The sequence below is a fragment of the Macaca fascicularis genome, chromosome 4 (assembly GCF_037993035.2).
Source record: "Macaca fascicularis isolate 582-1 chromosome 4, T2T-MFA8v1.1".
Classification (NCBI taxonomy): Eukaryota; Metazoa; Chordata; class Mammalia; order Primates; family Cercopithecidae; genus Macaca; species Macaca fascicularis.
In genome coordinates, this window is record NC_088378.1 from 63499229 (window position 1) to 63525088 (window position 25860).

General features: G+C 43.9%; 1 protein-coding gene across 10 annotated transcripts in view; it reads left to right on the forward strand.

The window, feature by feature from the left end:
- TIAM2 (TIAM Rac1 associated GEF 2) overlaps window positions 1–25860 on the forward strand; it is a 272290-nt gene that overhangs the window by 209117 nt on the left and 37313 nt on the right. For 9 of the 10 annotated variants that reach the window (XR_012433556.1, XM_045390320.3, XM_045390326.3 and 6 more), the window contains one exon: window positions 15401–15504. Coding sequence is in view for 8 of the 10 variants with exons in the window: in XM_045390320.3 (XP_045246255.2) it covers window positions 15401–15504 (104 nt within the window). In the remaining 2 variants the exon portion in view is untranslated. Of the gene's footprint in view, window positions 1–15400; window positions 15505–21097; window positions 21223–25860 lie in introns of those variants that run through there. The other variant, XM_065543610.2, reaches the window with a different exon arrangement.

Genomic DNA, 25860 nt, shown 5'->3' on the forward strand with positions numbered 1-25860 from the left:
TTGCCCACATGGAGCTTACTTGTATTTTAGTGTGTGGACATACAGAGTAAGCAGGAACTTCACAATTAATAAGTTATGTAATGTACTCACAGATGATAAGTGTGATGGAATGAAAATTGATCAGGATGGGAGGGATGGGGAGTAGGGACCACGCTGGTTGCAGTTGTGCACAGGGCAGGCTGGAACAATGGGCACCTAGGAGCATAGGCTTGTGGGAGGACAAGGATGGGGCCACGTGGCCGTCAGGGGGCAAAGCCTTCCAGGCTGAGGGAACAATCACATGTGCCTTGATGTGGCCTGTTTTTCGGCAGGTGTGCCTGGAAGGGCAAGGGAAGAGCAGAGCAGTGAGAGGTGAGGCCCAGAGGAAGTATGAGGGCCCAATCAGGCCAGATCAGGCTGGCCTCAGAGACCATTGTGAGGTCCATTTATTGGAGGGAAGGGAAGAACCGTTGCCTACGTTTGAGCAGAGAAGTGACATGATCTGACGAGTGATTGGTAAGGATCCCTGAGTGTTGTTGAAAATAGACTCAAGGGAGGCAGTGGTGGAACAGAGGCTTTGCTATCACCCTGGAGAGAGGTGAGGGGGTGGGGTCTGCTTGGGGTGGTGGCAGTGGCAGTAGAGCCAACAGAGCTTGTCCAGAGACTGGAAGGAAAGGGATCAGGGGTGACCCCCAGGTTTTGGCCTGAGCATCTGGAAGGCTGGAGTTTCCATCAGTTAAAATAGGAAGATGAGTGTGGAGCAGCTTTGGGGAAAGATGAGGAATTGGTTTAGGAACTCCTTGTGTTTAACCTCTGTTCATGTTGAATATTTCACCTGCTTCCAAAACCGTTTTGAAATAAAAACCCATCAATAAAATTCCACAAGAGGCATCAAAATTAACAACAGAAAGAGAAAGGGGGGAAATTTTAAAAGGCATTGGTCTTTTCTCTCAATTGGATGATGTTGGGGGTTACTCTATGATTGGGAATCTTAATAACCTTATCTAGAAGATGCTCTAAATGGTAAATGAATTTACAGTGAAAACCTATCTAGAAAATTCCATTAAATTCATCAAAATTAGCCACATAAAGAGAAAGAGAGGAAATTTGAGTGACATGTTACCCGTAATTTAAAGATGTCCACTCATAGGGTAAGGAAAACACATATTTGTTTATAGGAGAAGAAATCAATAGGCTTTGAAATACAAATTGTAGCACGTCAATTCCTCTCATTTCAGACAATTTAGTTCTGATCTGTTGTATCTCATAAATTTATTTCTGCCCTACCATACGCAGCTATGATTATTTATAAATTATCCAGTCTCATATAAATCTATTTATCTTTTATCTTTTCTTGCTTTTGGCTGTTAACATCTTTAACATGTCATGGGAAAATGTGACAAAGTTCAAATTATCCCATTTTGTTACTTGTTGGTAGCTCTGGAAAAGATTATTTGGAAAAAAGCATTTGAAATTGTTAGCAAAATTATTGTGTATCTTCTGCTAGGAGCTCTGGCCAGCTGCCCTGGGGGGTGAGCAGGTGCTGTTCCACACTTTCTAGAGTGGCAGGATGCCCCCTCCTTCCAGAAGTCTCCCAGTGGGCTTGCTACCAAATCTGGACTTCCAGTGAAGCACTTGGAAACTGCTGAATGAAACGACATGCGATTCTCCACATTTTAACATTTTTCTTTCCAAACACTAGTTATTTTCTCCTAAATTGCTATTTGTGAATCTAATTCTGTCTTTCATGTTTCAGTTGATGAATGGCCATGTCATTCTTTTGTGAAGTTTAGGCATCTTTGCATAGCAGTATTAGCAACATTATTTGAACATTTGTTGAATTTTGTCGTTATTTTATACAAATGGTTGAGGAAAAATGGGGACTGGAAATGGTGATAAGAAGCCTAGCTTTCCTAACCTTAATACCCATGACTCCAAAATGCTAGTCACCGGGTGTGTCCAGCCAGCAAGACTTTAGCTCCATGTGGATGTTCTTTGACCTTGACTGTATTAGTCTGTTCTCATGCTGCTAATAAAGACATACCCGAGACTGAGTAATTTATATAAGAAAGGTTTAATTGACTCATAGTTCCGCCAGGCTGGGGAGGCCTCAGGAAACTTACAATCACGGTGGAAGGGGAAGCAAACACGTCCTTCTTCACATGGCGGTGGCAAGCAGAAGTGACGACCAAAAGCGGGAAAGCCCCTCATGAAACCATCAGATCTCGTTTGAACTCACTATCACCAGAACAGCATGGAAGTAACCATGCCCATGATTAAATTACCTCCCAGTGGGTCTCTCCCAGGACAGGTGGGGATTATGGGAACTACAATTCACGATGAGATTTGGGTGGGAACACAGCCAAACCATATCACTGAGTAAGTCAGTATGTGTTCACTGGGGAAAGAGGAGAAAATTAATGCATGTGCTAGTTATATTTAAAAGGTGTGGCATAAATAGAAGTTTTATCATTTTTTGGGATCTTTGGGAGTAGAAGTTCACAGAACCTAAATACTTCACCTTTCATGCTTCTCTTTTACAATTGTAGTCTGTGAGAAGTATGAGGCTGCTTGCATGTTGCACTGGCGATATCATGGGGTCTTTTTCTTTTGAACTCTGAAAGCATTTTGTCTGTATTCCTGATATGGGAGTTGCCTTGCAATATAGCTCTCTGTGTGCCCGTCCTAATTAACCTACTACTGACAATCCCTTGAAAACAGGGACTTTGAAGAGTATAAAGGATGTTTCAGACATGGCAGCCAGCACAATTCTTGATAAAAATAGCAGGCATTGAGTAAATAGCTATTGAGTGAAAGGAAGGTTGTTAGAAATCTCTTAATGAAAGTTAAGGCAACATTCTTGAGCATGGATTATGGGGGTAAAAGGAATCCTTGGAACACATCTTGAGGCTTCCAAGATTTCTTCTTTATAAATCTGATGCAAGGGAATGGTGCCGAGACTTTCTTGAGCCGAGGTCTCCATCACTGGCACATGTGTGGAGGGCACCCTGGGATGGCCCATAGCTGTGGTGGTGGAGAACCACATGCCCCAGCTCTGGAGTCCTGCTGTATGTCCTGGGAGTCCACGGAGCCTAGCTGCTGGCCCACGTCTGTGCTGTTCTTCAGTTTTAATGGGCTAATTGGTGTCCGTGACAGTTAATTTGCCAGCTAAACCAAAACCACAACTGAGAAAGAACAGTAACTTCTTTTTTTTTTTTTAATTAAAAAATTTTTTTGAGATGGAGTCTCACTTTGTCACCCAGACAAATGGTGCGATCTCAGCTCACTGCAACCTCTGCCTCCCAGGTTCAAGCGATTCTCCTGCCTCAGCCTCCTATGTAGCTGAGACTACAGGCATGTACCACCACACCCAGGTAATTTTTTTATTTTTAAAATAGAGACAGGGTTTCATCATGTTGGCCGGGCTGGTCTTGAACTCCTGACCTCAGGTTATCTGCCCACCTCATCCTCCCAAAGTGCTGGGATTACAGGTGTGAGCCACCGTGCCCAGCCTAAGAACAGTAACTTCTATATCGCCAGTACAGGCCAATAGTGACAGTGAGTTGTTTTAATTTAGGGATAGTAACATTTGTAAAAGACTATGGGTCTCAAATAAAGTCTCAAATGGATTCTAGTTCCTGGCTTTGTCATCTGTGACCTTGGGCAGGTTACTATAACTATTTTCTTGACTCTTAAAACAAGGGATCAGGCAAAATAGTTTAAAACGTTTTCCTTCTCTCTCTAAATTCTTGTATTTAATGTGATTGAAATGACAATGTAAGGACTACAGGAGTGTACATTTCCTCCAAAATTTTATGGAGTGAAAAAAGCAAAGTAATGGATCAAACATTCCATTTTGGTTTTGCAGCCAGTCTCATTCCCTCCTTAAATAGAGTCAGGTCTTGACTGCAGTAGAGAACGTGTTTGTTAAGCCTTCATAATAATGGCAGGCTGTCTCAATATAAAGCTCACAAAGAACCTTAAAAACATTAATTATCCCTCACATCACCCGATGGAGCAGAGATGTGTTATTATCGTTTTACTTTCACAGCTGGGTAAATCAAGGTATAGAGAGACATCGAGCCTCTGGTGCTTTGGACGAGGTCATAGTCAGTGGCACATACAGATAGAACTGTGTCTTCCTGTTTCTCCTTCCATGTAGGGAAAAATGTCTGGATTTTAACTGCTTTTTTTTTCCCTTTTAAAGATTTATATATTAATATTCATAGAGTAAAACCCAGTTATAATTCGCCTTGCAGTAAAGCAAATTTAGATGTGACCGGTTTGCTGAAAGCCCTTGTCTTCTTATCTGGATTCTTATCGGGAGGTTGGGACTGACAATCGGAAAGTTCTCGTAATCATCTGGGGTTTCTCAGTTCAGGGAAAGGTCAGTTGTTTGTGGTCATAGCTTCACTATCTATTCTTGTTCCTTTTTTGATGGTTCATACAGCTTTTCATTAACCTTGCAATCATGTGACCAGATATTTCCTGTGATTTGGTTCTTTGGAACCCTCTTATGGTGGAGTTTTGCTGTTAATTCTAACTTCTCCCCTGGAATATCTACCCTGACTTCCTTATCTTCTTTTTTAAAAACTGAATAGAATTAACATACTATACAATTTACCTTTTACAGTGTGCCATTAAGTGGTTTTTAGTATATTCACAAAATTGTGCAACCATCACTACTGTCTAATTCCACAACAGTTTTATCCCCTCAAAAAAGAAGACTCACACACATCAGAAGTCACTCCTCAAAGCCCGGCGTGGTGGCTCACGCCTGTAATCCCAGCACTTTGGGAGGCCGAGGCAGGCAGATCACAAGGTCAAGAGATCGAGACCATCCTGGCCAACATGGTGAAACCCAATCTCTACTAAAAATACAAAAACTAGCTGGGCGTGGTGGCGTGCATCTGTAGTCCCAGCTACTTGGGAGGCTGAGGCAGGAGAATCACCTGAACCCGGGAGGCAGAGGTTGCAGTGAGCCAAGATCATGCCACTGCACTCCGGCCTGGTAACAGAGCGAGACTCTGTCTCAAAAATAAAGTAAAATAAAAAAAAAATTAAAAAAAAACAAATGAAGTCACTCCTCATCCTCCATCCCCCAACCCCAGGTCCTGGCAGCTATGAATCTACTTTCTGTTTCTATGGATTTACCTATTCTGGGCATTTCATATAAAAATGAAAATACAATCTGTAACTTGTCGTGTCTGGCTCCTTTCACTTAGCATAATGTTTTCAAGGTTCATCCATGTTGTAGCATGAATCAATCCTTCATTCCTTTTTATGGCTGAATAATATTCAATTTCACCTTCTTTTAATCCAAGAGAACCATAGCACTTACTGAAAAGTTTCCTCAAATTTTCTTTTTTCCGTAGCAACTTTCTCTAATAGAATCTCATGTGTACTTTTTTCTAGGTTTCTTCTCAAAGTCTTTAAATAGAGCTCCAGCTAAGTAGTTCCTAAGGGCTTTGAACCGAAATTCAATTTTGTTAAAATTCTTTGAGTGTTTGAAATACAGTATTGTCTGTTACATGCCTCTGAAGGTAAGTAAGTGTGGCTTTTGGGTGTCCTACCAGTGCTAGTGGGTGTCTGTTTCCTTGCAGTACCAAAACCTTGGTTGAAGATCTCTCATCATTGACGGTGTATTTTTCATTGGGGCTCTGATAAAACCCCATGGGAGACATTGCACCTTCTTTCTTTGGATTAAGCACGCTGCCTCAGTCCCTGCTGTAGCCTGCCTGGCAAAGGAGGATGTGGGTACATCTAAACACTCTTTTTCATTGTTCTCAGAAGGAGTGTTGCCGTCAGTGTGGAGGTGGCTGTGGCAGCACCTTTCTACTGTGAGAACATCTGCCATATTCCTGTTCCTTTTAAGTATTCTTTCCCACTGTAAGGACATTTATCACAAGACAATTGAATCAGATCCTGGCAGCCTGCTATTAAGAAACATTTACCACCAGCATTTACTTTACCACTCTCTGTTTATTGCCGGTGTTAGCTTGCATTGTCAAAAACATCACCGATTGGAATGTGACCTCGGGTTAAATGGACTTGGAAGGTTTATGAAATGTATATCTTTCTAGCACAGTATTTATGCTGTAATAGAATTTATTTCTTTGCAAGCTTAATAACATTCAAATTGCTGCTTGGAATTTCCCTGACACGAGTCATAATGATAAAAAAATGCAAAGCCGCGGATATGGTCAGAAAAGAAGACTGATTTTATCTATATTAAGAGTAGGTAATAATACATGGTGATCTCTTTGTTAATGGTGCAGTTTGGGACCTGACTCACCTTTGAATGTGGTCACTCAAGAGTTATTTTTTTTTCTCTCAGTTATTTCTATTATTTCATTTAAATGCTTTGTTTTCATTCTCTTTCACTGACTGATGATCAGAAATATTTGCCTGGATGGCACAGTACAGCTGATGTCATTAATGAAAGACGTCACAAACCACTGCACTTCAAAGTAAAAGTTTGAGTAAATTTTAGGACAATCTGTGTTACTTAAAAATATACATTGCTATACAAAGTTTACAAATTTAAATTTATTTATTTAGAAGAAATTGTCTTAAAAGCAAAGTCTCACTCTGTCGCCTAGGCTGGAGTGCAATGGCACAATCACAAGCTACTGCAGCCTCTACCTCCTGGGCTTAAGTCATCCTCCTGCCTCAGCCTCCTGAGTGGCTGGGACTACAGGTGTGCAACACCATACTGGATAACCTTTTTTTTTTTTTTTTTTTTTTTTTTTTTTTTTTTTTAAATAGAGGTGGAGTCTTTCCATGTTGCCCAGGCTGGTCTTGAACTCCTGACCACAAGCAATCCTCCTGCCTTGGCCTCCCAGAATTCTGGGTTTATAGGCATGAATCACCCCACTGGCCAGAAAGTTAAATTTAAAAGGAGAGATTGTGGCTGGGCGCAGTGGCTCACGCCTGTAATCCCAGCACTTTGGGAGGCTGAGGTGGGTGGATCACTTGAGGTCAGGAGTTTGAGACCATCCTGGCCAATATGGCCAACCCTGTCTCTATTAAAAATACAAAAACAAACAAACAAACAAACAAAAAAAATTAGCTGGGTATGGTGGTGTGTACCCATAGTCCCAGCTCCCGGGGAGGCTGAGACGCGAGAATCACCCCTGGGAAGCAGAGGTTGCAATGAGCTGAGTTCCACTACTGCATTCCAGCCTGGGCAACAGAGCAAGGCTCTGTCTCAAAGAAAAATAAAATAAAATAAAATAAAATAAAAGGAGAGATTTGCAAAGATGTTCTTTGCAAATGTTCAATGTGCTCTTTGTACTGAGATAACTGGCTATGAGCATTAATGCAGAGTTTTGTAATAGTGGGTGAAGCTTGGAGAACTGAAAAAAAGTCTTAATTTTCTATTTACATAATGCTATTAAGCCTCAGCTGGCAGCTTTGATTTACCAAAATTTTAATCTTTTCTTAAAATTGCATTTGTACTTTTTTAAAAAACAAAAGATACATAAAATGAAGGAATTGAATGGGGTAATTTCGGAGTTTCTTTTCTGATCTAAAATTCTTTGATTCTCTACAAGTGTTTCGTTTATGAAATTGCATAGGATAAATTCTGAGAAACTGAATAGAGAAACTGAGTAAATCAAATAGATTAATAGCAGAATTCAAACAAAGTACATTATTTTATCTGGATGTGAGTAGATAGTAGAATGTAAGTATTAAATGTCAGAGACGTGTAACTGTAATGCCACAATGGATTATGTAGTTGAAAACTTAATTAAACCATTTATTATTCACTTGTAACTACTTTGACAATAATTTTTTAGATTTTTTTCAGTCTTCTTAGAAAATTATTCTTCTATAGTTTTCACATCAGAAGGGGTTTCTAAGGATTAACGATTTAATCAACTAAAAACATTTTTTGAGCCTGAGATGAGAGTCCCACTGAAATACACTTCATCGTTATCTGGCTGCTATATTTTTAATTGCTTTAGTGAGTATATTTTATCTTTCTTTGGGAAGTGAGGGAGGCTAATACTCAGAGGGTGCAAAATGCTATGGGTTGGGTACATTTTGCGTCCCCTGATGCCACTTGATTTTCCTAGAAGTAAAGTTGAGGTCCTGGCCACGGGGAGGGGCAGAGGCAGTTCTCAGAGGTGGTGGCGCTGACATTTTGGAAGTTTGTGATTCTGTTTTTGGTTATCATAATGATTCCAGGGATAGTGACGTTTGGTAGTTGGAGACATGGTTGCTGGACATCTTACAGTGATCAAGTTAATCCCATATATTGCACATTGTTCAACTGGACCTTAGTGGAGGTGAAAAAAACGTGCGTATAATTATCTGAGCTAGGAATTACCTCCATTTTACAAAGAAATGCAAATTATTTTTTCCACACAGCTATAGGGTACTTGGATTTTCTGGGAAGATGGCAACCCAATAAAAAAGGGAAGCACATCCTTTGTTTTGCTCAGAACTTTGCCAAGAGTTTTGTCATTTTGGAAAATCACGTCACTGATGGTCATACCACTAAGGCATACTCTGCATTGGTCTGTGATGAAGCTTGGGACAAAGCCTGTAGAGCCAGTGGCTGACAGCTTCCTCACGGCTTCTGGAGAGGTTCTACTGCCATTTACATATGGAGTATAATTCAAACGAAGTATTCAAACACATGGTTTTTAATTATAAATTACTTTCCATGTATTTTTCTTTTTGTGTTATTTTTAGGGTAGTATATTGCTTTTGAAGAAACTATGTATGGAGGTAGATTATATTAAGAATGATTTTTATTTCAGGATAGTAAAAGTATATATTATCAAAAAGGACCCTTTGGAGATGAGAGTATTAAAAATCAGTGTACTATAATATATGCTTTGAAGCATGAAAAACATATTTTAAAAACAGTTTTCATTCTCATGCCCGATACTTCTATTCTATTTCAAATGAATCCTTAGTCTGCATATTGAAGCACGGCTTTTTCCGATGCCATGACTGCTGTCTTAGTTCATTGGCACCACTGTAAAGAATACCACACACTGGGTAATTTTGAAACAAAACACACTGGGTAATTTTGAAACAAATTTACGGACTTGCAGTCCTAGAGGCTGGGAAGTCCAGTATCAAGGTGCCACTAGGTCAAGATGGCACCTTGAACGCTGCATCCTCACATGGCTGAAGGTGGAAGAGTAAACAGCGGAAGAGAACAGAGCCACTGCTGAGAGCCCTTTTTATCATGGCATTAATATTCATGAGTCATGGGTAGAGCCCTCATGACCTCAACACCTCCCACTAAGTCTACCTCCCAACACTGCTGCATTGAGGATTAAGCTTCCAACATGTGAATTCTGGGGAACACATTCAAACCATAGCAACTACCATTATTAATTTCTAGAAAAAAAAGTCATCTTGTACCTAAGAAGAGAAAACAAATACTCTCTTGTCACTTTGCATTTCTTGCTTTTGGCTACGGATTAATACCATGTTGAGATTTTTAATTTAATTTCTCTTTAATTGCTTTCCTGAGAACTGGGGAGGTACTCTCAGACTTTGGGGTGGAGTGGTTCTCAGATCACTTTTTCTAGGAACCAGTTGTCTGTCCTCAGGAGTCCCCATCCTGGCTGCTGGAAAGGCGGGGGAACTCTTCCCTACCTGTCCTTAAGATCAGGAGCTGCCTGGTGTCTCCAGGGTCTGCTGGTGGCCACCTGGTGGGTGTCCAGGGACTACAGAGAACTTTGTTGCCTAGTCGCTTGCTGCCTGGTTGAGTAGGGAGGAGGCTGCCGGCACGACTGGGGTTATGGGATGGCATCAGCCAGATGAACCATACGTAGCTGCCTGAGGAAAGTCAGGCTTCCTTAGGATTAAGCTGCAGGTGGGGTGCCGGCAGGGACGCCATCACGCATGCCAGGCCTTCTCCCAAGCTTCCCATTGCTGCCCGTTTCCAAAGAATTCCCCCTTGAGCCTATCACAGTGAGCACCTAGGTCTATTGGTGCTTTCTGGGCAACAGGAAAAAGAAATGGCAAAACCCACACATTTGCATATTAACTGTGCTAGGTTGGATTTGGAAATGATGTAACTGTACATTTTGAATTCAGATTACGAGCTGTGTGGGTGAGGCAACCTTAACTTCAACATTTTCTGATATTTCTGTTTTTAAGTTGGTACCCAGGATGTTCCTTGAACAAATTTTGCCCTTTCGTTGTAAAAGGATCTGGGGTTGCCAGTGACTTGGCTGACCGTGGTGCTAATGGGCCAGGTACTGATGCACAGTTCAGGAGGAAGCTGAATGACCAGGTGTCTCAAACCTAAAGCCACAAATGTTCCCCAGTTGTCTGTAAGGAGCTATAGGCTGTGCAGAAGAGCAGGGAGGCAGGCATTTTCTGTGGTAGCCTGCCTGGAGTGTCCACAGCATGGTTTTTTGTTTGTTTGTTTGTTTGTTTGCTTTGAGATGGAATCTTGCTCTGTTGCCCAGGCTGGAGTGCAGTGGTGTGATCTCGGCTCACTGCAACCTCCGCCTCCCGGGTTCACGCCATTCTCCTGCCTCAGCCTCCTGAGTAGCTGGGACTACAGGCGCCCGCCACCACGTCTGGCTAATTTTTTGTATTTTTAGTAGAGACGGGGTTTCACCATGTTAGCCAGGATGGTCTCGATCTCCTGACCTCGTGATCTACCCCCCTTAGCCTCCTGAAGTGCTGGAATTACAGGTGTGAGCCACGGCGCCCAGCCCAACAGCATGTTGATTAAAGGAGAAAGATGGCTGAGTCTGGTCTCATGACTGCTCTGGTCATGGCACCTTGTACTCAGTGGATGCACAGTGTCTGGCACCCATGGGAATTAGGGGATAAGTAAATTAAATGACAGATCCAAATTGAGGGGGCCAGATTGTAACTTGGGACATTGCAGCTCTGCTGGCTCAACTGCTAAGTAGAAGCTCTTCTGCTAAGTAGAAGCTCTTGTTGGCTGTGCTAAATGTTAGATTTTTTTCAAATTGTTAGACCTCTGCCCACAACTGTTAATTTCCATGAGGAATGTGATGAGAACGACAAAAGGATGTATTAACCAGATACAAATAGATAACTCTTGACTTGAATTTATAATTTGTTTTTTTCATGATTTGCAGTCAGATTGGCCAGAGGCTTTTTCTGGAGCATGTCTGAACATCTGTACTGTACAATGCTGAGTGCAGGGCGGGCAGGAAGCAAGTGCTTATTACTCTCTGATAGGGACAAACAGCCCCTAAAACATGTTGCGCTGTATATATCCTGATGAGGCTCTCCCAGGTGGGAAGCCAGATTTTCGCCTGGGAGGGGCAGGATATATTTACTGCCTTTAGCAGCTGGTGCTCAGGACGTGGGCAGAATATAAGGGGGCTATGTATAGGCATTTGGCACCCAGGACAGGATGCCTGTTTCAAACAGCTTTGTAAATAAGCATTCGGATTTTACCAGCCTCCACTCTTTTTAAAGCCAGTCTTCTATTCTTCCAGAATGTACTTTCATCTCATGTCTCTTCTCTAAAGAACACTAAGGGCACCCTCCCTTTATGGGGATACAGGTCCTGGTAAAATTGGAGGCTCCCAGAGCTGGGGATGGCAGCTGTGAACACTGTCCAGCTCGGATTCTCCTGTGCTCTGTCATGTCCAGGACAGTGCTGGCACATGGCTGGTGGCCGCAGGGACTCTGTGTATGCCCAGATGCATTCCACCTGGGGGAAACTTGAGCAGTAGAACACCTCTGAGATTTCCTGTCTTGGCAGATCTCAGGAACTGCCCACAGCTGCCTTCTCTTCTCAGATCCCCAGGGCCAGCCTCAGTGGGAGCTGGTGCCTTTGGGCCATCCTGTCCAAGCCTGTGCCTTAGAACCTGGTGGCACCCAAAGTTTCCTTGAAGTTAAGGGGTTCTAGGGGGCCTAAGGGAACCTCACTGATTCAAAGCTAAGCCTTTATCCTGGAGTGAGCAGGGTTCTGATGGGAAGGGTCAATATTCTCTTACCAGGTACACGTTGCCCCGTTTCTCATGCTTACCTGAAATGAGTCTCTTTCTCGCTAAGTGAATGAGTACCTCTTGGTCTCCTTTATAAGAGGCGAACAGTGGTTCGGGGAGTTTTCAGTGTTTAAGTTCCAAAATCTTGTGAAGAGTTTGACTCAGATGACTCAGGATTCACTCGGCACCCGCTTTTGACATCAGCCGTGCTATTTTCACCAGCATCCATCTGGCACCTCGGGCTCCAAAGCTCCTTATGCCTTTGCCACAGCTGAGTTCTTCATGGGACTCAAGGTCTTGTTCATCTTTGTATCCCTGGTACTTAGTACATGCCTGATGTGCAGCAGGCACTGTGAAATCCCTGTCATCCATGAATGTGCATGTGGATCGCGTGTCCTATTTCCTGTACTTGAAGTAACTCTTAGGAAATACCAGGGCTCCTTATTTACAAGGTAAAGGCAGCACTAGTGCAAATTTGATTCTGTAACCTGGGTAATGCACTTTTATGTTGTGTGGCTTCTGTGACATGACTCTTTTTTGATGGCCTTATACTTCTTTTTTACTTCTCTATAAAAAGAAAGGTACCTCTCTTGAGGGTCACCCTCTCCCGTACCCTTATGCACTGATGTTTCTATGGTTCTCTCCTCGGTCCTCTTGATGTCCTCCACTCCCTTGACTTCACTACTGTGGAGAGATAGTCTGATGACTTGCAAATCCATGTCTCCGTGAAGACCTTTCTGGGCTTTAGACTCTGGACTCTCGACCATTGAAAATCTCCCCCTGCATGGCCCGCACGTGTCTCAGACTCAGTGTTGCGGAAGCTAAGCTTGTTATCCCCAGTTCTCCCCTTGTCGCGTTTCCCATCTACCCAGTTACCTAGGACGTAGAAATCAGTCTTCCTCGATGCCTCTCTTTTCTGTATCTTCTTATATCTAATAAATGACAAAGAGGGGACCTATGAAATCTACCTCCTCAAATGCTCAACCATCCCTTACTTTCTTCTGTTGCTCTCTTCTGTGATGTTCTGGTCCTTACACCTTGTACCTGTGATGTCACTATGACTTTCTTGTCCTCCATCCATCCGTCCATCGAGGACAGTCTTCCATCTCTGCCCCACTCTGTGCAGCCACACTCGGCAAGTTCCCCGATGGTGCCCGGCTCCTCCTATCATTCGTCTTTACTCAGGCCGCTTCCAGCCCTGGAATCCCCTCTCCCCGCTGCCCATCCTGCCTTGTCATCTTCAGCTTGAAAGTCAAATAGATACTCCGCCGACATAAAGCCTTTGCTCACGTGTCTGCTTTCCTCTGAAGTGTTTTAAGGGCCCAGGGAGAATTGACTTACTTCCTGAGTGTCCCCACTCAGCAGCCTGTGGACTTCCCTCATAGCATCTGTGACACTTGGTTGCACTCATCTCTCCACCCGCCCCTCCCTCACCAACTGCCTCTCCCTCACCAACTGCCTCTCTCCAGACTAGAAGCAGCCCGTGAGAGCATTTCACTCATTTTTGCATCCCCAGCTGCTCACACAGTGCCTGGAAAACAGCTGCCACTCAAGAAGTATGTGTTGAGTGCAGGAACGAAGAGATGCACTTAGGCTGGATGCAATAGGAGTAAGGGCTGCTGTTCTTTTGTGACTTACATAAATTGGTCTCCCTTAAGCCAAGGTATACACATCAGAGAAAGGGGGCAGTCTTAGGAGACAGCGGTGGGTCACTTGGGGTTGAGGGTTTCATCTTACTTCCCGTGCAGTCAGCTTGTTGGTGAGGGGACTGCCTCTGTGTTGTGGCATTAGGGGACTAGGGGAGGCAGGCCCAAGTATCCTTGCTTGTCATTGCTACTCAAAATTTCCCCAGGGAGCCTCATGCCTTTTGGGTCAGCACTGCCTTCCCTGGGCTAACTTTGCAACCAACAGCAGTGAGGTATGACCGAGATTATCTGTCTGGTCCTTATCTGGATGAGATTAGGGTGTTGGAAGAGGAAACGGAAGAAAAAAATTAGAGCTGCAGAATTTTGTAGATCATTATATGTTTTCCGGAGACCTTTCCCTATCTTAGATGTGAGTGCCTGTGTAGTGGTTGGTAATATCAGCATGAACCTGCTCCTGGCATTCTTCTGTCTCAACTGTGCTAACCTCCAGGGGTTCCCCTAGCTTCTAAAGATTTTCTAGAAACCATCTTCCCTGCCCCCATCATGCTGGGCAGTTTCTTTGTTTGCAAGTCTATCCAAGCCTCTTGGGCCTAGATCAGCTCAGACTGATTTCTTGTACCTGGATGGGATCAGAAATCATCTGGTTTCACCTAGTTGAGGGGACATTCTATCAAATACAAGAATTACGATGAAAACTTGTGTTATGTTTTGATAGAGGCTGGTCTTTCTGTCTCTATTGGAGAAGCGTGCTGAGGATGGGATGTGTGCTTCCAGTTGTAGGCTGGAAAACTATGTGTTCTACTTATTTCATATTATTTATTTAAAATTTTTAATGTTTTAGTTTTTAATTTACTTAAATTTAAAATTTTTATTTTTATTATTTTTATATTTTAATTATTACCCCCTCCCCTCCCTTCCCCACCCCTTTCTTCCCCTTCCTTCCCCTCCTCTTTCCTCTTCTTTCCTTTCTTGGTAGGGTCTCATTCTGTTATCCAGACCGGAGTGCAGTGGCACGATTACTGCTCACTGCAGCCTTGAACTCCTGGGCTCAAGCAATCCTCCTTCCTCAGCCCTCCAAGTAACTGGGATTATAGCTGCATACCACTGTGCCTGATTTTTTCTTTTTTTAATTTCTTGTAAAGACAAGGTCTCACTATGTTGCCCAGGTTGGTCTCGAACTCCTGGTCTTAAGTGATTCTCCCGCCTTGGCCTCCCACAGGGCTGAGATTGCAGGCATGAGCCACCACACCTGGCCCATATTATTTCTTAGCCTTTACTCTGGAAGTTAATAAGGGTTTACTGATCTTCTTGGACCTTTAAGTTAGGATGCAATTGTGGTTGATGCCAGCCAAAGAAACATGCTTGTAAATGAGCAAGTTGTAGATTGTAATAAGTATAATATTCCATCATTGGTTTCCAAGATTCCCTGGTAATTTTGCCTTCCCTTAGCCAAAAATAGGGAAATACCAACAAAATTGTTGCTGTTTGATTGTAGGTCCAAATAAATTACTCAAGACCAGAGCTTAGGGAAGTATAGTTTATACAACAATGAGAAGAGTGACAGGGCATTTAAGTCATTATTTTGATTGGTCTCTTTTGACCAAAGCAGGCAGATGTTGCCTTTTCAATTAGCAAGAGCCTAGATCTGTTTCAGAAGACCATCTGTGTGCATAATTGTAACCTCAGTGTTATTCAGGACTGCTCTGTACTGCCTCCTAGGTTGTTTTCTCCTTTCCTTTCTCCATCTGAGCCTTTCAACCAGGCGTTATTATTCTCTGCAAATGACCAAACTCATGTACATTTTTGTCATTTTTCATGCAGATTTCAGCAACGTCCCTGATATCACAACAGGTCTGAAAAGGAGTCAGACAGATGGCACTCTGGATCAGGTTTCCCACAGGGAGAAAATGGAGCAGACATTCAGGGTAAGATACTGGCCTAAATCGCAAACCACGAACCTGGCAGGCTCTTACCCAAGGTGGGGAAAGGAGATGGAGTTACCTATCTCTAGGTCCAGCAGTTCAACATATATATATATATATATATTTTAAGGATACAGCTTCCTTATGTATGTATTTTTTTTGAAGTGAAGTACTAATCGGAACCATTTACTTTAGCCAGAACTCCTCCATGACTTCTGGTATGCCATCAAAGAGCAGTGTACACTCTGCTGTTCATATATAGTGCTGGCTTTGCTTAGTGATTTTGACAAGGAAAACCTTGTCAAAAGGTGTTAATTAGTATTCTGTTTCTTTCTTACATTTTTTTTTTTTTTTTTTTTGGCTGAAGATAAATTATTTTTGGAATGTTGTCATTTTGTGTGATAAAACATATATAACATAAAATATTCCTTTTTTACTATTTTCAAGTGTATGCTTCTTTGGCATTAAGTATATTCACACTGGTTTGCAAGGGGTACAGAAACTCTGTACCCCTTAAACAATAACTCTCTATTTCCTCCGCTTTTAACTCCCCCGTAACTTCTATTCTACTTTCTGTCTTATTTACCAATTTCTAGGTACCTCATATACATTTCTAGGTGCCAGTTTCTAGGCACAATATTTGTCGTTTTGTTTCTGGCTTATTTCACTTAACATATGTCTTCTGGGTTAATCCAGGTTGTAGCATGTGTCAGGCTTTCATTCTTTTTTACAGCCGAATAATATTCCATTATACGGATACACCACATTTTGTTTATTCATTCATCTGTTAATAGACACTTGGATTATTGCTGCTATTGTGGGTGATGCTGGAGTGAATGTTGGTGTAAGAGTTATCTGCATGAATGCTTGTTTTCAGGCCAAGGAGTGGAATTGCCAGGTCATGTGGTAATTCTCTGTTTAGGTTTTTGAGGAACAGCCCATGGTCTCCCACAATGCTGCACTATTTGACATTCCCAGCAGCAATGTAGGAGGCTTCTACTTTATCCACATCCTTGGCAGCATTTGTTACATTCCATTCCTTTCCTGCATTTTTAACTGTTCATTAGCTGCTACCCTTTCAGAAATGCTCTGATTGACATAATCTGTGCTAATAACCAGTCCAGTTTTTAATTGATTTTGAAATTATACATCTTCTGTATTGTATTTGTCTTAAATACAAAATAAGAATGGAAGAAATAGAAGCAATGATAGGCATTTAAATGAAAGTTATAAAGTGGAACAATGCCTCAGTTGGGTTTAGACTAACACTATCACAAGATTCTTGGGGTATCACTTTACCAGCTGGAAACCTCTGTGGCCAAGGGTGCCTTTGCCCAACTTTTTCTTGGGCCCACTAGGCCTACTCGACCTGGCAGATTGTGCTCGACTTACACTACTGGCCTGCATCCCGTGCCTGCCAAGAGTGAGCAGAGTAGTGAGGGGTATGTCAGTGAGTGCAGTGGTGAGGGGTGTGTCAGTGAGCATGTGTGGGGTCTGGCCACCATGCACAGGCAGGGAAGCTGGCTGTGGTGGGGCAGGCAGCAGCTCCAGGCTCTAGCACGGGCGCTGGTTCCCTGTGAAGCTATGGCTGGATCACACATACTACAAGCAGCTTCCATGGCCTGCACCAGTACCTGGAAGCTTGGAGATGCCAGGAACCGCTGAACCCCAAAGAGGGTGGCATAGCCCTAGTTCTGGGAACTCCTGGGTCTGGGCTCCCTGAAGGGCTGCAGCTCTTCTCTCCTCCTCTCCTCTCTCCTTGTCACCTGTAATGTGGCAAGCAAGGGGCGTGTTTTGGTCCTGTTTGTGTTGTAGCTCTTTCAGCCCTGCCATTAGGGAGGTCCTGAATTCTTGTCCCATGACCAGGAAGAATGAGGTATGCAGACAAGGGGAGGGTGAGCAAGGTGAAGAGGAGCTTTACTGAGCTATAGAACAGCTCAGAGGAAACCCACAGTGGGTAACTTCTCTCTGCAGGCTGGTCATCCCATAGAGTGTTCACCTCTCAGCAGAGAGCAGACCCTGGAGTGGGTAGCTCTGCTCCACAGCTGGTAGTACTGATGTCTGCTTAGCTTTAAGCAGAGAGGAGACCCTGGAGTAGCTCCTTGCCTCAGCTGGTTGTCTCATTGTCTCTTTGAGTCTGGCTGAGTCCAGGGTTTTTATGTGCTTCGGAGGGGAGGAAGTGTGTACTGATTGGTCCATGGTGGCTTTGGGCAGGCCCAGAAAAAGCTCCATAAGTTCCCACTCTGGTCTGTGGGACTGGCAGCTTGGCCCCCAGACTTTAGGCCTTCCCCAGCTTAAAGGTGGGGCTTTTCTGGGGACCCACCCCTTTCTACCCAGGAGCCTGTCTGTGTCCTGCCGCTGTTCATGGTGCCCAGGCTGTTTGTGCCAAAGGTGCCTGCAGGCCAGGGCCAAGCTGCCCTCAGTCCCCTCCTTGGCCTGCTTCCCATGCCCATTGGTGCCCAAAGTACAGCAGGGGGCTGGCATGTCAGCGCTGCCCTGAGCGTGTCCACACCTGGCTGAGTTGCAATAGTGCCTGGACTCAGACCCAAATTTGCTCTAAGACCAGAGTGGGCACCAGGACTAGGGAGAAGCCAGGCAGTGGGAGCAGGCTACTTTCGAGCCTGTGGCAGCAGGGGGTCCTTCCCAGGCCCCTGAGAGTACAGAGATGCCTGGGTCCACAGTTGCGGCTAGGCGGCTGCAGCAGTGCTTGGGGGGGTGGGGTTCCTTCCTGCTCCTGGCCCCCAAGAGCACAGGGATGTCTGGGTCCAGAGCCACAGCTGGGCAGCTGCAGCTGTGTCTGAGGAGCACGAGGCTCCCGCCCTGCCACTTCAGAATTGGGCAGGGCTTCCACATTCCCAGCTCCTGCTGGCTCCTTGGAACGCACAACCCTGGCCGTGCCTCCCCCACTGTGGCCGGTGTCATGGCAGTGATTGCTCTAGATGGGCCACCGCTGACATCAAGACCACGAGGAGCCAGGTGCATGGCACACCCATGGGAGGAGCCATGTGGCATACCTTTTGGAGGTTGGTGACATCCCCTGTGTGTGAGGGGACCAGGTTAGAGACTGCCAGCTTCAGAATGGATACTTCTGGTTCTGAAGTTGCTGGTTTGATGAAGCAGCTATGTACTCTCAGCCTCCCCTCTCTTCTCCCTTTCCCGTCCTCACTCCTTGCACTCTTCTGCCATTTTCCATGCACCTTCTTCCAAATTTCTCCTCCCTCTCCTCCTCATTCCTCATGCAAAGCAAATGCTCAGCTGCCTTCGCTGGCCTGGTTATGTCCCAGGATGCAAGTTATTTTATGAAACTGAAATTCATCAGCATTTTTAGTCCTACTACTCTGTTCTATCTCTAGTGGGTTATTTAATTTTGGGAACCCAATATCATGTCTAATATCCATTAGCTTTTTAATGAAGCAGTGGATCCTAGAGCATCAAATAGATGTGTTTTGATGGCTTTGTCTTAAATTATTTTAAATCTTATTTTAATAATAAAATAGATATGGGGTCCTACTATGTTGCTGAGGCTGGTCTCAAACTCGTAGGCTTTAGAGATCCTCCCGCCCCGGCCTCCTGAAGTACTGGGATTACAGGTGTGAGTCACTGTGCCTGGCCTGACTTAAAATTTTTTGGAAAATTAAATCCTCCTGAAACACTGATGGAGCATGGCCATGTATTTAAAAGTTAAGTGTGCCTTTCCGGGCACTGGCACAAGATGGTAGCTTGAGGGGAATCTCAACACCATGAGGGATAATGACTTCTCCTTTCTTATGATCTGCTTGAGTTACACATCAGAACTCTTAAGAAGGAAATTGAATTTTTTCCCAAAGTTTATCTTAAGATTCAGCAAAATAGATATGCAAAAAGTTCACATGTTAAGGCCATTGCCAACTCTGTTATTTAACAGTGCCTGTAGTAACTAAGCAAAACGTTTACAAAGTGAACACTGGAGCATCAGAAATTTAGAAGAGGAGAGAAAGCTGCAATCAGGTTGAAATTGGGGCCATCTGAGCTTCAATTTTCATTGTTAAAAGTGGAGAAAAGAGAAAGCAAATAACACTAAAGAACACAGAAGAAAAAAAATTATTGAAAGAATATGAGCATGTTAAGCATTTGCTGTAAAATTCCTCTCAAATCTAACATAGTTATCACCTTACCTTTTTTAAGATTTCCATGTATGATGATGGATTTCAGTACATTTTTAAAAATCTTCAGTAAATACCTAGCAGTTACTCAGTTTCCCTGTTCTTTGTTTCTTGGGAAAGAAGAATTAGTGGCCACCAAAAATAAAAACTGTGGTGGACATTAGTGAGAAGAAAAAGAAAATTTCAAATTTAAGAATTACATTTTTTTCTGTTCTGTTTTTTTTTTTTTTAAACATTTTAATTTTTTTTTTTTTTGAAACATCATGTTATATCTAAAGCAATCCTCTTCTGGATTTTTTTGTTGTTGTTTTAAATTTTATTATTTTTCGAGACAAAGTCTCACCCTGTTGTCCAGCCTGGAGTGCAATGGCGTGATCTTGACTCACTGCCACTTTGACCTCCTAGGCTTAAGTAATCTTCCCACCTCAGCCTCCTAAGTAGCTGGGACCACAGGTGCCTGCCACCATGCCCGGATAATTTTGTTTATTGTTTTTAGAGACTAGGTATCACTGTGTTGCCCAGTCTGGTCTCAAACTCCTAGGCTCGAGCAATCCTCCTGCCTCAGCCTCCCAATATGCTGGGATTACAGGTGTGAGTCACTGTGCCCAGCCCTCTTCTATTTTTGAAGTGGTAATGTGGGAGGTGTCTGGTGAATGCCCAGTGTGTGCTGGGAGTGGATTTTTCGGGATCCCCCTGCCCCGTGCCGTGTCCTCAGAAGGTGGTCTCTCCTCAGGGAGAAGACCTGCCTCTGGTTTCTGGGCTTCCTGCCCTGGCCCAACTGGTCTTCTCAGGGGTCATTAACTTCTTTTCAGATTAGACCCTGGTTGAACCTGGGCTCTTGGGGATATTTTACTAACAACTATTCTAGACGTTAGAATAAAGAATAATTTCCCTTGAAAATCAAATGAAGCCTGGTTTGATGAAGCACAGCTGTACCCAGGGCTTTTGTCAGCCCCGCAATTTCTGCAAATGGTTCCTAATTGATTGCCTTCTTCTCTGTAAGGGTGCCTATTACTGTCATAGCTCTTTGTGTGACCCTGTCAGCCTCTCCTGTAGGGGGGATTTTTTTCCCCCAGTATTGTTAGCAATTAGCATGTGCTATTGTAATAGTTTGGAGTTTGAAAGGAATATACAATGTCCCTTTGGGTGAGGAGGTTGAAAGAGTTTTCGGTTTGTTCTGAACTTGAGGTGTGTTAAGCAGTCCCCACAGACATGCTGCCTGCACTCCACCTGCTGAGCTGGCTCTGAGGCTCAGGAGACGTGGCCCTCTGTGGTCCCGTCGTCTCCACGTCCGTGGTAACCCGGTGCCTTTCTAGAGCAGGCTCCCGGCATGGGTGGAAACAGAGCAGGGGGCCAGCTTCCCCCAATCACCGGTGCTGCTGTGGAGGACAAGCTTGGTGGCGCTAGGACGTCCTTGTGAATGTGACTTGGAAGAGCAGTTTGGGATTTTTTTCATTGCCTGGGGATGAGAGGGAGAGACGACGCGTGTCTTACGCATCTCCCAACAGCCGACTTCGATGTGATCCGTTCTCCCAGAGGGAGCAGGTTTCTTTGAACTTTTCCTTTTTATATACAGCGTGTAAGTAAACAAGGGCTTTGATTTTCACGGGTAAAGATTTTGATCCAAATGTAGGCATGCTTGCACGGTTTCCTTTCCTTGATTGAAAGTTGATTTTGCTCTAAAAATGTCTAAAGACTGATATGCAGATGAGAAGAGATGCCCTTCTCCCCAGAAGGGATTCTGACAGCGATCTTTACGTGCTTTTTACAGCTAAGGATAAGAGAACTTCTTTTGGATACCCGTTCTGTGGCGCTGTCACTGTTCCTTTCTCATTCCAAAATCTTTAACTTCATCTCCGAAATAGTTCTATCTTTTTGAAATATAAAGATATCAGAAAGGCCTAGGGAAATATTTACTCTGCAAAATATGCTTGAAAAGAGAGGAAGGAATAATTTGAATATAGCAATTAATTGTATGCTTGTAAAATTTCCTTGGAGTATAGCACATATTAATACTTACACTGGGTTTAAGGCTGTAAAAGAAAATTCACACACAGGAAACCCGTTTTCTACAAGGTAAGCAGAGTTTTTAATTTAGTTATTCCTGATGAAATAATTTTTCGGCTTTGTGGAAGAATTTTATGTAATCACCTAGTGTAGCTTTGGCAGGGATTATTTTTGCCATTTGTAGGCGTTGTGTTGATAGAACAGAGAGCATTGAGAATCTGGAGATACACAGCGTGACAACTGTGTGTTGTGCTCTTTGCAATTTAATCATATTTAAGATATAATTGATATATTTTGTCCTGTTTATTTTTTCTAGGCAGAAAAAAAAAGAACGTCCACTAGTGGCTATGGTTTTTAGTGTACAGCGTGAACACAACTTGCATTTCATATTTAATTTCTGCTCACCCACTTAGCTTAACCTTTTGAGTTTTTTTTTTTTTTTTTTTTTTTCACATGAATTGCTTTTAAGAGCTTGCCTATCTAAGAAGCTGAGGGAAAAGCAAAAATTATTGGACCACATGATTTGCTTTCCAGCATTCTTGGAGTATTCGTCTTCCTTTGGTGTATACTTGCCTGCATTATTGCAAGATCTTTTTGGTTGTGTTTTTGTTAGGCAGTCAAGCTAAAAGATAACTTATTTATTTATAAACCGTAGTCTTTCTCCATGGTGGCTATTCAATAGATGAATAGAATCAAGATCCTTTTCTTAAAACCAAACATGACTGTTTCTAAATGCAAGTTATGTGACTAAATTCCTATTTTAGTGCACAGAGAGATGGCATCCTCAAGGCAAACGCTTTGTCCCTGAAAAATGGTTTGGGGCGTGGCACCCTCCAGCAGGGAGACAATAATCTGTCACAAAGACCTAATTCCAGGTAGTGCTTTCTCGGAGGCAGTGGTATGTTGGAAAGAATTCAACCTGATGCTTGGAAACCTGAATTTGTATTCCCATCCACCAGGCTTTATCATTATGGGACCTGGGGCAAGTTACCCAACCTTTCTAAGCCTGTGTATCGTCCTCTATAAATAAACATACCACCACCACCAACCCGGTGCTGTCAAAGGGATCACGTGAGATTATGTCCAACTGGGAGCAGCAGAAGCAGGGGAGAGAGGATTAGGCTGTAAGCTGCGCCTTCCTGGTGCATCTCCCATGTATACGTGTGTGTGAAGCTTTTCTCTGCTGCTCACCTAATGGCCTCTTGATCTGAGATTTGATGGCAGGTAGGAAACTGTGAACAAATATATGAGCACCTCAATAAAATGTTGTTGAAAGTAAGACATGTGCGTGCCTTGACCCTCTTAGCTGCCCACCCGTGTTCTTGACCATCTTAGCTGCCCACCCATGTTCTTGACCATCTTAGCTGCCCACCCATGTTCTTGACCATCTTAGCTGCCCACCCATATTCTTGACCATCTCAGCTGCCCACCCCGTGTTCTTGAAGTTAGTGTCAGTGGTCAGCTGCTCCCGAACCGTCCCATGAGATGAAAACGAACTAGAAACCAAAAGCTGTAAGAATTGGGTCCTCTTCGTTGTCTGTGTGGAGACAAAGTCTGGCTCACTGTGTAGCCGCTGTTTTTAATGTATGTGTTATCAATGGATGAGCTTTTCCAAAGGGTTGCTTCAAGTGACCAAATACAATTAGTGTATGTTAGATCTGCCTTTCTCTTTAGCGGGAGTGGACTGTGAACACCGAGATCCTTAGTGAAGACTGAGAGGCTCTGCCAGCCGAGGAGGGCCTGCAGACTTTGCCCCTCCTGGAAGAGAGGCGGCAGGGACATGGATCGCCCGGGGTCAGAGTTGGGCAGTGTGGCGCCAGCCCGTATGCCTTATCCTGCCTCTCTAATGCCACGCTTCCTTGGCAGAGACTTGGAGGAAAGTTTGTGGACTTGTTTGAAATGACTGTGCTTAGTTTCTGTTGGAGTCTAAAAGGCCATTTGGCCTCTTTGTAGTTAGTTGGATTTTTTTTTTTTTTTTTAAATTTCCTATTTTCCATGCTCCAGAGTATTTGTGCCCCGCTCTTCTTGGTCTATCTTTGGCCATTAGGGTGGATGTGTCAGGCAGATGCCAACCCCTTGCTGGGTGTGGCGGGAAGAGGGTGGCTATAGAAGACTTTACTGTGGCATAGGGCACACAGAGGCCTGTCCTTTTCTTTGCCAGGGATAACTTACACGCTCTGTTCAACAGGGTTGGCGATGTCACTTATGTGTCAACAGGAAAAATAGGAAAAAAAAAGTGAGTGGTATTGAGAATCCAAAAGACAGCATTCCAGGCTAGTGGCTGCCTGGAAGGCCATTCGGCCATGGAGAGCTTGTCCTGTAGAGAGGGACGAACAACAGACCGTGGCAGGAAGGCAGCGGAAGAAACTTGCTGGTGACCTTTCTCGCCATTTCTTGCAACTGGCCCTTCCCGTCAGCTGGGCTGATTCCTTCTGCCAAGTGGGTCCTTGGACAGAGGCAAACTAGAAAGTGGGCACTGGGGCTGTTGGCATGGGCTGTGCTGTGGGCTAACTGGGGCCAAAGGGAAATTGCCAGCAACAGGAAGTTGCCTGATGAGTCCTCAGCTGGCTGTGCCTTTGCCAGGGAGGCTTTTAAAACTCAGACATGGGGGTGTTGAGTTGTTGAATGACACTTTGGCTGGGGCTCTGAGTCTGCATTCAGCTGTGGCAGAGGGCCTGTGTTTTCTCTGTTAAACATGGAATACACATGTGTCTAGGAGCAGAGTATCATGCAAGGCCGGGGGACTTGAACCTGGCGAGACTGGTCCAGTGCCCTGGCAGGCTGCATAGTAAGAACGCCAGGAGCCCTGGGCCAGCCTGGTCCCACCAGTGCTTGTGTCTCCTGATCTGGAAAGTAAGGACGATGCCGCCTGGCGCACGGTGAGGTTGGAAGGATGCAGGGAGGTCGCTGATTGCCCTTCTTCCTCTTTCCTTTCTGTCCTTGGATCACTGTGGTACTTTCATCAGCACAGCTGCCTTCCCAGCCTCTTTTTTTTTTTTTTTTTTTTTTTTTTTGCAGAGAAGAGTTTAATGAAAAAATAGGGATTTGCATTACAAACTAGGGACAAAAAGAAGACATCATTTTAAACTTGAAGTTATAGATAATAAGCCTATCTTACCTCTTTTTAAATTATTATTATACTTTAAGTTCTGGGTTACATGTGCAGAATGTGCAGGTTTGTTACATAGGTATACACGTGCCATGGTGGTTTGCTGCACCCATCAACCCATCACCTACATTAGGCATTTCTCCTAATGCTATCCCTCCCCTAGCCCCCCCACCCCTCGACAGGCCCCAGTGTGTGATGTTCCCCTCCCTGTGTCCATGTGTTCTCATTGTTCAACTTCCACTTATGAGTGAGAACATGTGGTGTTTGGTTCTTTCTCCTCCTGTTGTCTATGCCACAGTATTTTCCTACCTGCCTTCCTCTGTCCCTGCTTTCTTCTTCTCCAGACTTTTCTCTTTCATCTTGTGTTTTTGGGAAAGAAAAAAAAAAACCAAGTTATTATTAAGAGTCATCTTCAGAATCACACAATCAAGAAATAAAAAGGAGAGGTTGTAGAGAGCAGCGCTGTGAGAGCTGCAGTGTGAATCACTGCGCTGGGGTGGGCTGGAAGATCAAGGCCTGTCAGGTAGAATGCTCTGAAATTAACTTGAAGAGATAATTACCCTCCGTTTCCTCATCCTGCTGGGACAGTGATGCACAGGAAAGTGACTTGGAGACTCCTCAGAGCTGAGGCCACACAAAGATTTGGCCTTGACTGAGCAGAGATGCTGATCTTCACCTAATGATTGATTTGCCACATTTATTTCTGATATAGGCTTCTCCTTAGTTTTTCTCTCCATTGAAACAGCGGGTGCCATGGTTTTGCTCTCATCCTATCTGAGATGACACTTGAAGTGGGATATGTTTCACCTCTTCAAGGCAAACAAAAAGCCAAGTTCAAGGAGTCATCAGCCAGCTCCCTGCAACTTAGGTGGTAGCGAGGGACCTCCTGCCAGAGCTGCCTGAGATCTCCCCTTTAATTTTGCCCACCTGGATGAGAGTGAAGATGGGGTTGAACGGCAAGTGTTTTCCCAGGTCCATCCTCTGTCTTCCATCTTCCATCTCCATGCCCCTCAGCCCTCTATTTCTAGATCTTTATTTCCTTTCTGGGCTTCTGGATTAGAGATGGAGCTGTGGAGACCTTCATGTCATTTTGCTTTCTGT